Genomic DNA, 13,127 nt, shown 5'->3' with positions numbered 1-13,127 from the left:
TTATTATTATTTATTATTTTATAATAATAATAATTATTATTATTATTTATTATTATTTAAAAGTTCCTTTGCAGGACTCCTGGGTGGCTCAGTGGTTTAGCGTCTGCCTTCGACCCAGGGAGTGATCCTGGGATCGAGTCCTGCATCGGGCTCCTTGCATGGAGCCTGCTTCTCCCTACGCCCGTGTTTCTGCCTCTCTCTCTGTGATTCTCATGAATAAATAAATAAAATCTTTAAAAACAAAAAAATTCCTTTGCCCCAGTGATTTATTATAAATTTATTTTTTATTGGTGTTCTATTTGCCAACATATAGAATAACACCCAGGGCTCATCCCACCAAGTGCCCCCCTCAGTGCCCGTCACCCAGTCACCCCCACCCCCCGCCCACCTCCCTTCCACCACCCCTAGTTCGTTTCTCAGAATTAGGAGTCTCTCATGTTCTGTCTCCCTTTCTGATATTTCCCACTCATTTTTTCTCTTTTCCCCTTTATTCCCTTTCACTATTTTTTATATTCCCCAAATGAACGAGATCATATAATGTTTGTCCTTCTCCGACTGACTTATTTCACTCAGCATAATACCCTCCAGTTCCATCCACATCGAAGCAAATGGTGTGCCCCAGTCGTTTTTAACATATCAAGTTCAACACATACTAAATCTCCATATAAACAGAAATTTATTTCTGGATGTATGTGTATCTCCAGACATTTTATTTCTCTGGTCTATCTTTTCATGCACCTATATCACACTGTTAATTATTAAAACACGTTAAAAATCTGAAGACTGGGGATCCTGGGGTGGCTCAGCGATTCAGCGCCTGCCTTCGGCCCAGGGCCTGCCTGATCCTGGACATCCAGGATAGAGTCCCACATCGGGCTCCCTACATGGAGCCTGCTCCTCCCTCTGCCTGTGTCTCTGCCTCTCTTTCTGTGTCACTCATGAATGAATAAAATCTTTTAAAAAATGCTTCTCCCTCTGCCTGTGTCTCTGCCTCTCTCTGTGTGTCTGTCATGAATAAATAAAAATAAAATAAAATAAAATAAATATTAAAAATAAAAGGTCAGCCCGGTGGCTCAGTGGTTTAGCACCTGCCTTCGGGCCCAGGGCCTGATACTGGAGTCTCAGGATGGGAGTCCCACATTGGGCTCCCTGCATGGAGCCTGCTTCTCCCTCTGCCTGGGTCTCTGCCTCTCTCTTTCTGTCAAGAATAAATAAAAATAAAATTTAAAAAATATTTTTTAAAAAATCTGAAGACTATGCCCCCTCATAGATATTCTTCAAGGTTTCTAAGCAGAAAGACCTTATTTTGCAGTTTCACTCACTTCTAAGTTTATTACATTGTGACCACAGTGCTGTTGGCAATTTTCCACTTTAGGAAACAGTGATGCTTTCTTTGTGACACATTATGTATCATGTCTGGGAAGATCACGTTAAAAAAATGCCCTTCACCATGTTTCTTACAAAGCATTTCCACATACATCCCTGCCTCTCCTCAGTGCTCTACAAGCATCTTATACCAACACAGTCCTGAGGTGGAGATGGTGAGGGCAACCACAAACCATCCAGCACTAGACCAACAAATAAAGGCTTAAATCCTCTCTGTAGGTTGCAAACTCCTAAAAAACAAAAACAAAAACAAAAACATTCGTGCTTTAAAAAAAAAAAAAAAAAGATTTTATTTATTCATGAGAGACACAGGCAGAGGGAGAAGCAGGCCCCACGCAGGGAGCCCGACACGGGACTCGATCCCGAGACCCCGGGGTCACGCCCTGGGCCCAAGGCAGGCGCTAAACCGCTGAGCCACCCGGGCTGCCCATTCCTGCTTTTTTCAATAGTGAGAACTCTAGCTCTCTGACCACCCTTGTAAACATCAAGCAAAATCCGTGGGGAGCGAGGGGGTCTACCATAAACCTACTTCAACCTTGCGGATTATTGTTTCTTTAGGGATGGGCCGGGCTCTCTAGTCCCAGTTTTCCTCAAGTAGGGATCCCCTTACAAAGCACTGCAGGTAAAAATACTTCGCTCCTCCTTAATATTTTCCTCTTGAGGTTTCTGTTAAAGGGCTGAGGATCAAAATCACACACACGAAGAGTCCAACCCCTGCACCGTTGGAACCCGGGGTAGTTGGAATCCAGGACCGGGGCAAGCCTCCCGACGGATTCCCACCGCTTCCTCCCCTTTTGGCTCAGTGCAGCGCAACACCTGCTGCTGTGAATCCAGCACCGCGAGCGGACTCCACGGGCCACCTTTCGGCTCGACCAGCCGGGGCGGGGATACCTGCCCTGAGCTTCCGGAAACCCGGGGCGAGAGGCGGAGGCGGCGTGGGGTTGGGAGAAAACCAACCAACCAACCAACCAGCCCCCCCCCTTGCCATGGTAACGGAAGGAGGCCTAGCGAGCAAGGGGGTCCCCCGAAGGCCACCTCCGCAGCGGGCCGTGCTTGTCAGACTCGCCGTTTCTCGCACTCAGCTCCCCGCCGTCGTGCTGCCGTCCTGCCCGCGAACGTGGAGCTGTTCTCCCCGGAGCACGGAGCCGATGGGTCCGCCCCACGCCCCGCGCGCCCCCGCGGCCCCAGCCGCCCGCTGCCTCCTCCCCATACCCTGGGCCGCAAGGAACCATTCGGAGCCGCGCTACGTGGTAGGGAGCGCCTTACCTGCGGGTAGAGCTGCTGCATAAACTGGTCCTGCGAGACGCCCTCGAGCCGGGGAACCGGGAGACGCTGCCAGGCCATGGCCGCTCACGCCCGTCCTCCTCCGAGTCCAGGAAACCTCGGTGCGCTGCGCTCCTCAGCGCGCCATCCGCCCGGAAACACGAGCCAGAGAGAAAAAAAAGGTCCGCGGAACGGCGGCCCCGCCGAGCGCGGCTGGCTGGAGAGCTGGGTCGCGGGCGCGGAGGCCGCTGAGGACGCGGAGGCCTCTCGGTGAGACCCGGAGCGGGGCTGACTCGCCAGAGGCGGCGGCAGCAGCAGGCAGGCCCGCTTTATCGCTAGGCTCCTCCGGAAGCCGCTCGGCTGGTTTCCCGCCGACGTCCATTCGGCGCAGCACAGACAGGAAATGGGGTGAGAAGTCATGAAAATGGCGCTGGCCGTCCGCCTGCGGCCCCGCTTGCTGCTCTCGCTGCCGCCGCTGCCGGGCGGGTCCGCCGGCCCCCGGGCCCCCGGGGGAGCCGACGTGAGGCCACCGTTGGCTGGACTTTGTTGCTTCTGTCGCCGCCGCCTCGGCTCCGGAGCGGCCCCGCTTCCTCGCGGGGCCGGGGCCTCGGCGCTGCTCGCTCGGGGCCCGCCGCGTCCGCTGCTCAGCCCCCCGGGCCCGCGCGCGGCCCTCTCCGCCTTCCCCGCCGACGCCCGGCGCACCTACAGCGCCGAGGAGCCGCCCCAGCCGCGCCAGAAAACCAAGATGATCATCCTGGGATTCTCCAACCCCATCAACTGGGTTCGGACTCGAATTTACGCCTTCCTAATCTGGGCCTATTTCGACCAGGAATTCAGCATCGCGGAATTCTCCGAGGGAGCGAAGCAGGTTGGTTTGCGGAGTTGGGGGTTGAGCTGTTAACACGCAAAAAGGAAAAAAAAAGGGGGGGTCCAGCGATGCGTTTTCTGCAGTTAATCCGGGGGGGGGGGAGCGGTTAGGGACCCAGACGCGGAGCCCGAGGCTCCTTCTGGGGCTTCATTCAATTCAGCTTCTGCTGATGCTTCGCAAGGTCGCCGAGGAGCGCGGGGTCCGGTTGGGACCGCCTGGGTGGAGCCCCCCGGTTTCTTTTTCCGTCCTACAGGTTTTGAATCCGATAGAAATGGATGCGATTCAAAGCCCATCTCTGCCACTCAAAAGCTACCCCGGCTTCAATCGTTCCTGAACGCGATTCTTCCTCTACACGGTCGAGGAGGCGGTGCCTGGTGCCCAGTAGGCAGCGCGCAGACCTTTGCTGGATAAAGGAATGAGTAGTTAACGATTGTTTTTGCAAGAGTAAGACGGTGCAACGGTGTAATTTGGGGGAGAAAAACAGAACTTTCTCTTTTTTTCCCCTTTTTAAAAAAATATTTATTTATTCATTCATTCATTCATTCATTCATTCATTCATTCATTCAGAGAGAGAGAGAGGCAGAGGGAGAAGCAGGCCCCATGCAGGGAGCCCGACGTGGGACTCGATCCCAGGTCTCTAGGGTCACGCCCCGGGCGGAAGGCGGCGCTAAACTGCTGAGCCACCGGGGCTGCCCCTTTTTTCTTTTTTTAAAGATTTTATTTATTCATGGAGACATACACAGAGAGACACACACACACAGAAACAGAGAGAGAGAGAGAGGCAGAGACCCCGGCAGAGGGGGAAGCAGGCTCCATGCAGGGAGCCCGACGTGGGACTCCATCCCGGGTCTCCAGGGTCGCGGCCTGGGCCCAAGCAGATGGTTAACCACTGAGCCACCCAGGCTGCCCAAACAGATCTCTCTGTGAGCTCTTTGGTAGAGCTTCCTTGCCGGTGTCCCGACCCCCTCCCTAATCCTTCCCCCACAATACGCTTTAGAGAAGAACCTAGGGATAAGCAGTTTTCCCCTTTCAGAGAATTTGCTGAGACCAACTGGTGGCTGATAAGCGCACAGCACCCCGCACCCTGAGAAATAGCCTTTGGCGATTCATAACCCTGACCTCCTGCCTATTGTGTCTCTTTCCAAGGGACTGATAATTCCCCGGCCTGACCCTTGCCACATAAGGGTCACTTTGGGTCCTGAGATTATTTACAGTTTGTTTGTTTTTTTTTTTTATCTGTTGGTTTGTTTTTTTAAGATTTTATTTATCCATTCACGAAAGACACAGAGAGAGAGGGGCAGAGACACCGGCAGAGGGAGCCCAACATGGGACTCGATTCCGGGTCTCCAGGATCACACCCTGGGTTGAGGGCAGGCGCTAAACCGCTGAGCCAGCTGGGCCGCCCTTTACGGATTGTGTGGGTCCAGGCATTTTTCTGGGAGGAAAGTCCCTCTATAAAAATTTGTTTTGGATCACCTAGAGAGTTGGTCATTCCCAAACGTTTCAGAAGTCCTAGTCTGCTTCCCAACTCAAAACTGTCGTATTGCTTAAACTTGTAGGTGCAACCATTTCACAGTACTGATCGTATGCTGATAGTGATATAGTCCTAATTTATTTCAGATTGTTTCTGTAAACACAGTCGTTTTTATATTTATTTGTACGATCTGTCAGTCCTAAGTTGTTTCCAACTTTGTATAATCAGTGTCGATGTTGACTCCTGGTTCCTGCTTCCTTGCGTCACCTCTTGACTGCTTTGTGTGTTTATAAGAAGATTAGAGAGCAAAGGGCAAGCTTGATTAATAGCATTATAAGAGGTAAATCTCCGCTTGTGTCAGTTCTCAAAGTCTTTTGTGCATGCAGAGGTCAGTTGGCACGATTCCACTGTCCGCCTCCGTACTCACCAATGATATGTGAGCTTGTCTACGTCATAGCATTTCATAACTGTACCAGCTCATTTATGTGTCAGTAAGGAATGAAATCTTCTCGCCTCCATGGACAGGAATCAGGCCTTAGGCCCCATATCTTCTGAACAGAGAGGAACATGGGACACTTTTTAGCCACTCTGGTCCTATTTTAGCCCTCCTCCTTGCTTTTAAGTAGTATCTCCACCCCTTTATCAGCCAGTCTATAAACAGTTTTTGCCTCATCTGTCAGTTTTTGCTTTAACCATTTAACCATTGTGACTTTCAAAAGGAATGTGTCATCCATGGCGAATATTTACCAATTCCCTAAAGCCATTGATTACTTAACATACCCTTTTGTATCAGGCAAATCAGTTCATCAGCACCTAAGATTTAAGAGGACACAGCCGAAAAACCTTCTCCCTACTAGATTTCCTGATACAACTGTATCTTTCTTTGCATATATTTCTAGGGCTGGTGCAAAGACATTAGCTACTTCCATCTATTCACCTGGGCTCCACTCGCCCTTTCTCCTTAAGCTAACTTCCCAGCAATAAAATGTTATCTTGGGTTGTGAATATTAAGTTATCGTTAGATCATGTTCATTCAGATTTTTTTTTTAACCAGAGAATATGAAAACGAAAGTCTTTTTTTAAAACAAAAGATCATATTCACTTATTTGACCGAATGAGAGGGCACAAGCATGGGAGAACAGCAGAGGGAGAGGGAGAAGCAGTCTTCTTCCTGAGCAGAGAGCCCCGTGTGGGGCTTGATCCCCAGACCCTGGGATCATGACCTGAGCCTAAGGCAGATGCTTAACTAATGGGACTACTCAGACACCCCCAGAAAGGCATCTTAAGGATCATCATTCTAGTCTGACAATCCTTTACAGATGATAAAACAATTGGCTCCAGGATGCATTATATGTACTGTCCTGTGACCCAGTCTACAAGCAGTGTTGGTCCTCTAGTCACTAGCAGTTGAGATAGTTAAGTACAGTCTAGTCAAGCTTTTATTCATTGCATGAGCCAGAGAAATAGGTGGTCCAGTGCTAACTAAGCTTTATTAGCTCCACAGACCCTGCTTTCCATTAATACGTACAAATAACATGATATATTCCCTATTACTGCCATTAAACCACATTAATCATATACTGTATGTTTTCCTATAATCTTGTTTGCAAGATTTAGCCTTTTCTATGAAAAAGAGGGCTATTTCCTAGAAGCCTCTCTAGGCTAGACACTCATGTGTCATCCAGGCCTCATTAGGGCAGCCTGCAACAGTCTGACACTCTGGAGTTAACGCAGACCCCATAGGTTAAGGGCTCAGTCCCAGATGACTGCCTCCACTTCAGATGCTACTCATAAGTATATCCATTTGGATATATGCATTTTCTCAATTTGACTGGCCAGTTATAAATTGGCCACATCGCCCTTCCTGAAGTTCGATAATTTGCTAGAACAGCTCATAGAACTTAGGAATGCAATTTACTTGGCTATTTCCAGTTTCTTAAAAAGGACACAATTCGGGAACAGCAAAATGGAAGAGATGTACAGAGAAGGGTGTGGAGCAGGGTATGGCGCTTCCATGCTTTCTGGGCACATCACTTTCCCAACACCTCCACGTGTTCACCAACCTGAAAGGTCTCCTAATCCCTTTGTGTAGGGTTTTTATTTAGGTTCCATTATGTAGGCATGATTGATAAATCACTGGCCATTGGTGATTAATTCAATCCCCAGCTCCTCTCCCCTCCCTGAAGTCTTGGGGTGGAGCTGAGAGTTCCAACCCTCTAATCACTTCTGACAACAGTCACCTCATTAGCCTAAACTCAAGTATGTTGAAAGGGGCTTATTTTAGGAGCTCTGTGCCAGGAACCAGTAGGAAGAATAAATGTGTATATACAGCCTTATCACAATATCACACGATTGATATGTGCATATGATTGAGCTTCCCTATTACATAACACCATCAAACCACATTAATCATCTAGCGTTTATTTTCCCGTATCTTGCTTGCATGCGTTAGAGGGCTATTTCATAGAAGCCTCTTTGGGTTAGACAATCTTATATTATCAAAGCCTTGTCAGAGCAGCCTCCTAATGGTTTGTTAATATCTTATCAGATCATTTGTTCTGGTGGAATCTTTGATCACACAAACGTCATAGCTTGGCCAAACTAGAATGTAATGATTGAGTTTCACCATGATCACTATAGTCTTTGTTTCTTCTTACCTAAATACCACCCATCTTCCTCACATGAAGGCTTATTGACATATAATAGTGTCTCTGAACCCTCACAACCTTTAACGTGTTTGTAAGGGGTCCTTAAATCCATTTAGCTATATGCATTTTCTCAGAATTCAACTCTATTATTGTCTAGTTTTCCAGGGCACATAACCAAATACCACAGTCTGGGTTACTTAAACTGCAGAACTTTATTTTCTCACAGTTCCGGAGTATAGAAGTCCAAGATCCAGGTATTGGCAGGTTTGGCTTCCTTCTCTCCTTTGCTTGCAAACGGCTGTCGTCTGTGTCCTCACATGGTTTTTTTCCCTCTGTGTGCACGTTCCCTGGGTGCTTTGTCAAAATTTCCTCTTATAAAGACACTAGTTAGATTGGATTAAGGCTCACCCTCAGCTTTTTTAATCACTTCTTTAAAGAGCCTTTCTCCAAATATAGTCATCTTCTGAGGTACTGGGAGTTAGGGTTTCAACATATGAATGTGGGGGAAACACTGCTCATCCCATCCTATCCCATCCTAAACAGTTACTGTCTGCCTGATATGTCTGCACATCCTTCTTGTCCTGCCAGTTATTAAGATTTCATCTTAGATCTTTCTTTAAGAGGCTCTCTCTGGTCCTCCCAGATTGGCCTAAGTGACTTTTCTGCTCAGGTCATCCTGTCCTTACCCATCATAATTCTTGAACTTGTCAGTTTACTCACTTCCCTTCTCATGTCATCTGAAAGCTCCTTAAAGATAAGTGGAGTCTTCTGCAGTTTCATTTCTCACTGCAAAGGATGTGGAGGATTGCAGTTCATTCCCCCCTACTTTAAAATGGGATTCTTCTACTTCAGAGTTGGTAACCACTGTATTAGACTGTATAACCTCATTATCTTTTTTCCCACTTTCTCAAACCTGCCTTACCAATCTTCATGAGGTTCAGATTGCAACCTAAATCTCTAGACTCCCAGTACAACCTAGATTGTACTGCTTCTCAAATTCTTTGTGGTCATGGTTAAGAGGAGGGTTTCATATTATAGTCATTACAGTGATAACAGTGATTACTTCATTATTTCAAAAGGAAATCTTTAGAAGGATTTTTATTTAGGAGCTAATGTGTACACACACAGCATCTTTTCCCAGGTCCTGAAAGTGGATACGTAATTGGCAATCAGCTCACCACTGTATATGGTAGGGGAAGTCCATACAAGAAGAGAAAAGCCAATCAATTTGAAGGAGTCATGCCTAACAATGATATCATAGTATTTGACATTATTTATTTATCATAAAATAGTCTTTGTGATACTAAGCTACTTAAATATGAGCATTGTACATTGTATGGTATTTTGCATGGTGTTTTGCAATAACGATTACCAACCTCTTTCCATCCTTTTTTTTTTTTTTTTTTTTTAAGGCTTTTGCTCATGTGTCCAAGTTACTGTCACAGTGTAAATTTGATCTGTTGGAAGAACTTGTGGCCAAAGAGGTAAAGTATACTTTTAATTTACTTTAAAAAATAAATATGTTATTCTCCTATGATAGAATGATGCTCATTACCCTTATCTATGCTTAAAAGTAGTATGTGTGCCATTAGCCAGTGTCCCTGTGTCTTTACTTTGGTACTTTGGATTATATAAAAGCACAGAATAGAATGACTTGCTACTTAAGGCATAAGTAACTATGTCTTTCATTTGTCTTTATCCTAAGTGTTCTATTCGGAATCAACTGTTGAACAATTTGATGCATTTCAGCCTTGCTTTTGAATATGAGTAAATATGGTAATAAATTTTAAAATAGGCTTAGAAAAATTCCTACCATAAAGAATTCATCTGCTTTTTGAAAGGCATTTGAAAATTCAACAAGTGAACTGTGGTTTGCTTTTTCCATACTCAGGTGCTACATGTATTGAAGGAAAAGGTTACTTCACTACCTGACAACCATAAAAATGCCCTTGCTGCTGACATAGATGAAATTGTATACACATCGACAGGAGACATCTCCATTTACTATGATGAGAAAGGTAATGCTAAAGCATAGTCAACTTTAGATGATAAATAGTTGGCCAGATAAGCTAAACTAGTGGAGAGTCATGGAATAGGGGGGTTTGTTGGTACAAGCAGACTTCAGGGAAAATAATACATTCATTAAAGACCTGACTCTGGGAGAGTAGAGATAGGAGATAGTTACTTAAACCCTTGTATCTGGGACCATTGTCTACTATTATTTCATTCATAAGAGAGGGCATCGTCACTTAAGTTGATGAAAATTGTCTAAGGCAGCTATCATGTCTCAAATAGAAAATATCTGTGTTTCATATTTCTTAACCTGAAGGAAACAATTCAGCATTTTAAATGTCCAGCTGTATATTAAATAGGAGTAAGATGTGAAAGAAAAAATAAATAATATCGGTTAATGACTTTTTTGAAAATAAGACTAACTATGGAACTCCCAAATTGGATTTGTTTGGAGAGCATGAAAAAGGATGAAAGGAACTTTAGTCGTTGTCTGGCTCTTCTCGTCTAATGCATACCTTTTTCCCTATGCATCCCTATTCCTAAAAATCTATTGACTCATTTATTTCTTCTACAAATACTTGCAACTGTATCATGTGCCAGGCACACAGGAAATCTAGCCTTTGCTTACATATTTTCCAAGGCACTTCTGATATAGAGTCTTAAATAGTTAAACATTTTTCATATACATGTTAATTTGAAATATTTCTATAGGTACTTTTACTGATAAATATTATCTTCTCCCCTGATATTTCAAATTGCATCTCAGCACCATGATCATTAACTGATTGTATTTTATTTATTTATTTATTTTTCATTAACTGATTTTAACACAGGACATTGTAATAATCATTAGGCACATAGCAGAGTGAATTAGGATAAATGGTACATGTTCAATAAATCATAACTATTCTTTCTGAGATGCAGAGAAAAAGCCAAATATGTCACAAACCCTAAGAGAACTCTCTAAAAATAAAAAGTATCAATATAAGTATCTTAAGTTAGAATAGAATAAGTACAAAAAATGATCTGTAACAACTGTGTAGCTGCTGCCAATTTCTAATTTTCATTGTGGATACATGGATGATAGATTTTTGTGATTTGTATTTGTATGTGTGTGTGTGTGTTTTTTTTCTAAGGAAGGAAGTTTGTTAACATCCTGATGTGCTTTTGGTATCTAACCAGTGCCAACATCCCCAGTGAAACTTTAAGTGGAGCCAGTGTATTCCAGGTTAAGTTGGGGGATCAGAACGTGGAAACTAAACAGCTTCTTAGTGCAAGTTATGAGTAAGTCTAATCTCATTTCATTGTTTCCTTTCTCTAGAAAATGGAAGGTAGTATGAAGGAAGTATGAAGGTATGAAAACTAAAGGGAGCTTTAGGAAGAAAAGGATTGAAATTTGACAAGTTATTTAAGAAGAGAGAAAGTCATAAAGACATACTGGACATGAAACAGAAGTGTTCAGAAATTAGAAAGAGGTAATATTGCTGAATTTAATTAAAAGGTATTTGAGCTGTCTTACTACATTATAAACCACTCCCAAACTCAGTCACTTCAGACAGCTGTTTATTTTCTCTGCTGTTTTACTGCTCAGAAATTTTGGAAAGACCCAGCTGTGAGGTTTTCTTTGCCTCGTCTGTCATCACCTAGGGTGGTGGGGCTGGAGGATTCATTTCCCCAGTGGCTTCATCACACACATGTTACACCCCCTTGGTGCTCCTTGACGTCTCCACATAACGTCTCATTCTCCAAGGCCTCTCTTCATGGCTTGGGTTTGTGGTAGCTCAGGCTGTTCACATGTTTTACATGATCGTTGGCTAGACTAGTGAGGGGCTTTGCCTGGGATTGGAACATCATTTCCACCCTAGCCTACCTGTCAAAATAGTCCTAGGACCTGTGGTTGAAAGGGCATGGAGAGACTCCACCTTTTTATGGGCAATAGCAGGGTCACATTGCAGAACATGTGGGATGGGGCATATGGTTATAGCCATTCTTGGAAAATAAAATCTGCTACAGTTGGCACATGGACCATCCCACTCTAGACGTTTATTGATCATTTCTTATCTACCAGGTACTCTGGTAGGAATTCAGATACAAAATTGAAGGGTTCCTGCATATGAGTAGGTACTATCTACTAGGTTAGAAACTGATTTAAAAGAGACACTGTCATGTACTTTTGTGCTAATAAGATTTGGAACAGCGAACCAATCGAGCCAGTCAGTGGAGAAATAATTATATATTTATTTAAAAGAGAGTATGTTACCAAAACTATATAAACTTGATTTAAATAACAAACAGCCCAAAAATGACCTAAGAAAGAAAATATATTGTTTCACTAAGGTAAAGGTATCTTATTTTTTTTACTTTTCTTGAAGTGTGCTTTTTTCTTTTTATTGAATTTTGCTTTGTTATAGAAAATCTGAATCATCTCCTTTTCAAGACATTATTTATAATTAAATAACAATATAATCAATGCTCACCTCTGTTTTTTCTGATGTTCCCTACTAAAACTGTTATTTTCAAAATTGACCTAATGTCTATAAACCAAATTCCATTAAAGTACCCTTTTCATTACCATAGTCCCAATTTATTTTTCCTCATATTAATAAGCATTTGTTATAGCTAGTATTTAATAGAATATTGAAGAACTGGCAGATGTTACAATGTATATCAGTTCATTAAAAATACTCATTTTAGTGGAGAATGTTCTAATTTTGTGAGGATATTTTTGACTGAATTGGTAAATAAAACTTTTTTGTTTTGATTTTATTTATTTATTTATTTATTAAGATTTTATTTATTTACTCATGAGAGACACAGAGAGAAGGCAGAGACATAGGCAGAGGGAGAAGCAGGCTCCTCGCAGGGAGCCTAGTGTGGGACTGGATCCCAGAACTCCAGGATCCCACCTTGGGCCGAAGGCAGACGCTCAACTGCTGAGCCAGGCGTCCCTTGATTTTTATTTATGATTAACCATTAGCTTGTTGCTAAAAACTGCCTCTATTGTACATTTGCAAATTATGTAATTTATCCAAGAAGTATTTGGATTAATGTTAAGATTCACATTATTTGTAATTTTTTTCCCTAGATTTCAGAGGGAGTTTACACAAGGAGTAAAGCCTGACTGGACCATTGCACGGATTGAACACTCAAAGTTATTAGAATGATCCTTCTTGGAAAAATCAGCTTATTGGACTTCTGGCAATTACTATGAAAAAATTAAGGAAAGTGATTTTTGGATGAGTTGATCTTCACTTAGTCAAGTCTGTGGCTTACTTTTGTATTATTTTGAAATATTCCTTGTAGTATACTGGCATGATACAATAAAGCATTTTCCACAGATTGTTATTACCTTCTATAAAAGAGATCAAAGTAAAAAAAACTGCAACAGCTCATTGTTGGTCTCATATTCAATATCATTTCTAATGTTAACTATACATAAAATAATTTTGTAGACAATAAAGTATTGAAAAAATTA

At 43.4% G+C, this 13,127-nt stretch overlaps 2 protein-coding genes across 4 annotated transcripts in view; one reads left to right on the top strand and one right to left on the bottom strand.

The window, feature by feature from the left end:
- The window catches only part of TYW5 (tRNA-yW synthesizing protein 5), a 20,321-nt gene extending 17,414 nt beyond the window's left edge, over positions 1-2,907 (bottom strand). The window contains exon 1 of the mRNA XM_077885744.1: positions 2,653-2,907. Coding sequence (XP_077741870.1) covers positions 2,653-2,730 — 78 coding nt within the window. The 5' untranslated portion in view covers positions 2,731-2,907. The remainder of the gene's footprint in view (positions 1-2,652) is intronic.
- Positions 2,897-13,127, top strand: MAIP1 (matrix AAA peptidase interacting protein 1). Of its 3 annotated transcripts, none has more exons than XR_013373347.1 (5): positions 2,897-3,517; positions 9,052-9,123; positions 9,531-9,657; positions 10,974-11,127; positions 12,738-13,127. XR_013373347.1 is itself a non-coding variant. In XM_077885745.1 (5 exons), the coding sequence occupies exons 1-5, from the start codon at positions 3,068-3,070 to the stop codon at positions 12,814-12,816; spliced, it is 876 nt and encodes a 291-aa protein (XP_077741871.1). In that variant the 5' UTR covers positions 3,041-3,067; the 3' UTR covers positions 12,817-13,127. The 3 variants fall into 3 exon arrangements, 1 of the variants encoding a protein (XP_077741871.1); XR_013373346.1 differs by lacking the exon at positions 10,974-11,127 and adding an exon at positions 10,835-10,936 and having other exon boundaries at positions 2,900-3,517; XM_077885745.1 differs by lacking the exon at positions 10,974-11,127 and adding an exon at positions 10,789-10,936 and having other exon boundaries at positions 3,041-3,517.

Source organism: Canis aureus, chromosome 36 (genome assembly GCF_053574225.1).
Source record: "Canis aureus isolate CA01 chromosome 36, VMU_Caureus_v.1.0, whole genome shotgun sequence".
Classification (NCBI taxonomy): Eukaryota; Metazoa; Chordata; class Mammalia; order Carnivora; family Canidae; genus Canis; species Canis aureus.
Note: the sequence above shows the minus strand (reverse complement) of the source record. Positions and strands in the feature narration are given on the sequence as shown.

What these genes read in the sequence shown, in the direction of transcription:
- MAIP1 (XM_077885745.1), top strand. Translation starts at nt 3,068, where the DNA reads ATGAAAATGGCGCTGGCCGTCCGCCTGCGGCCCCGCTTGCTGCTCTCG. An exon ending in AAGAACTTGTGGCCAAAGAG is followed by an intron (nt 9,124 to 9,530) that starts GTAAAGTATACT and finishes TTCCATACTCAG; the next exon opens with GTGCTACATGTATTGAAGGA. An exon ending in CATTTACTATGATGAGAAAG is followed by an intron (nt 9,658 to 10,788) that starts GTAATGCTAAAG and finishes TTTTTTTCTAAG; the next exon opens with GAAGGAAGTTTGTTAACATC.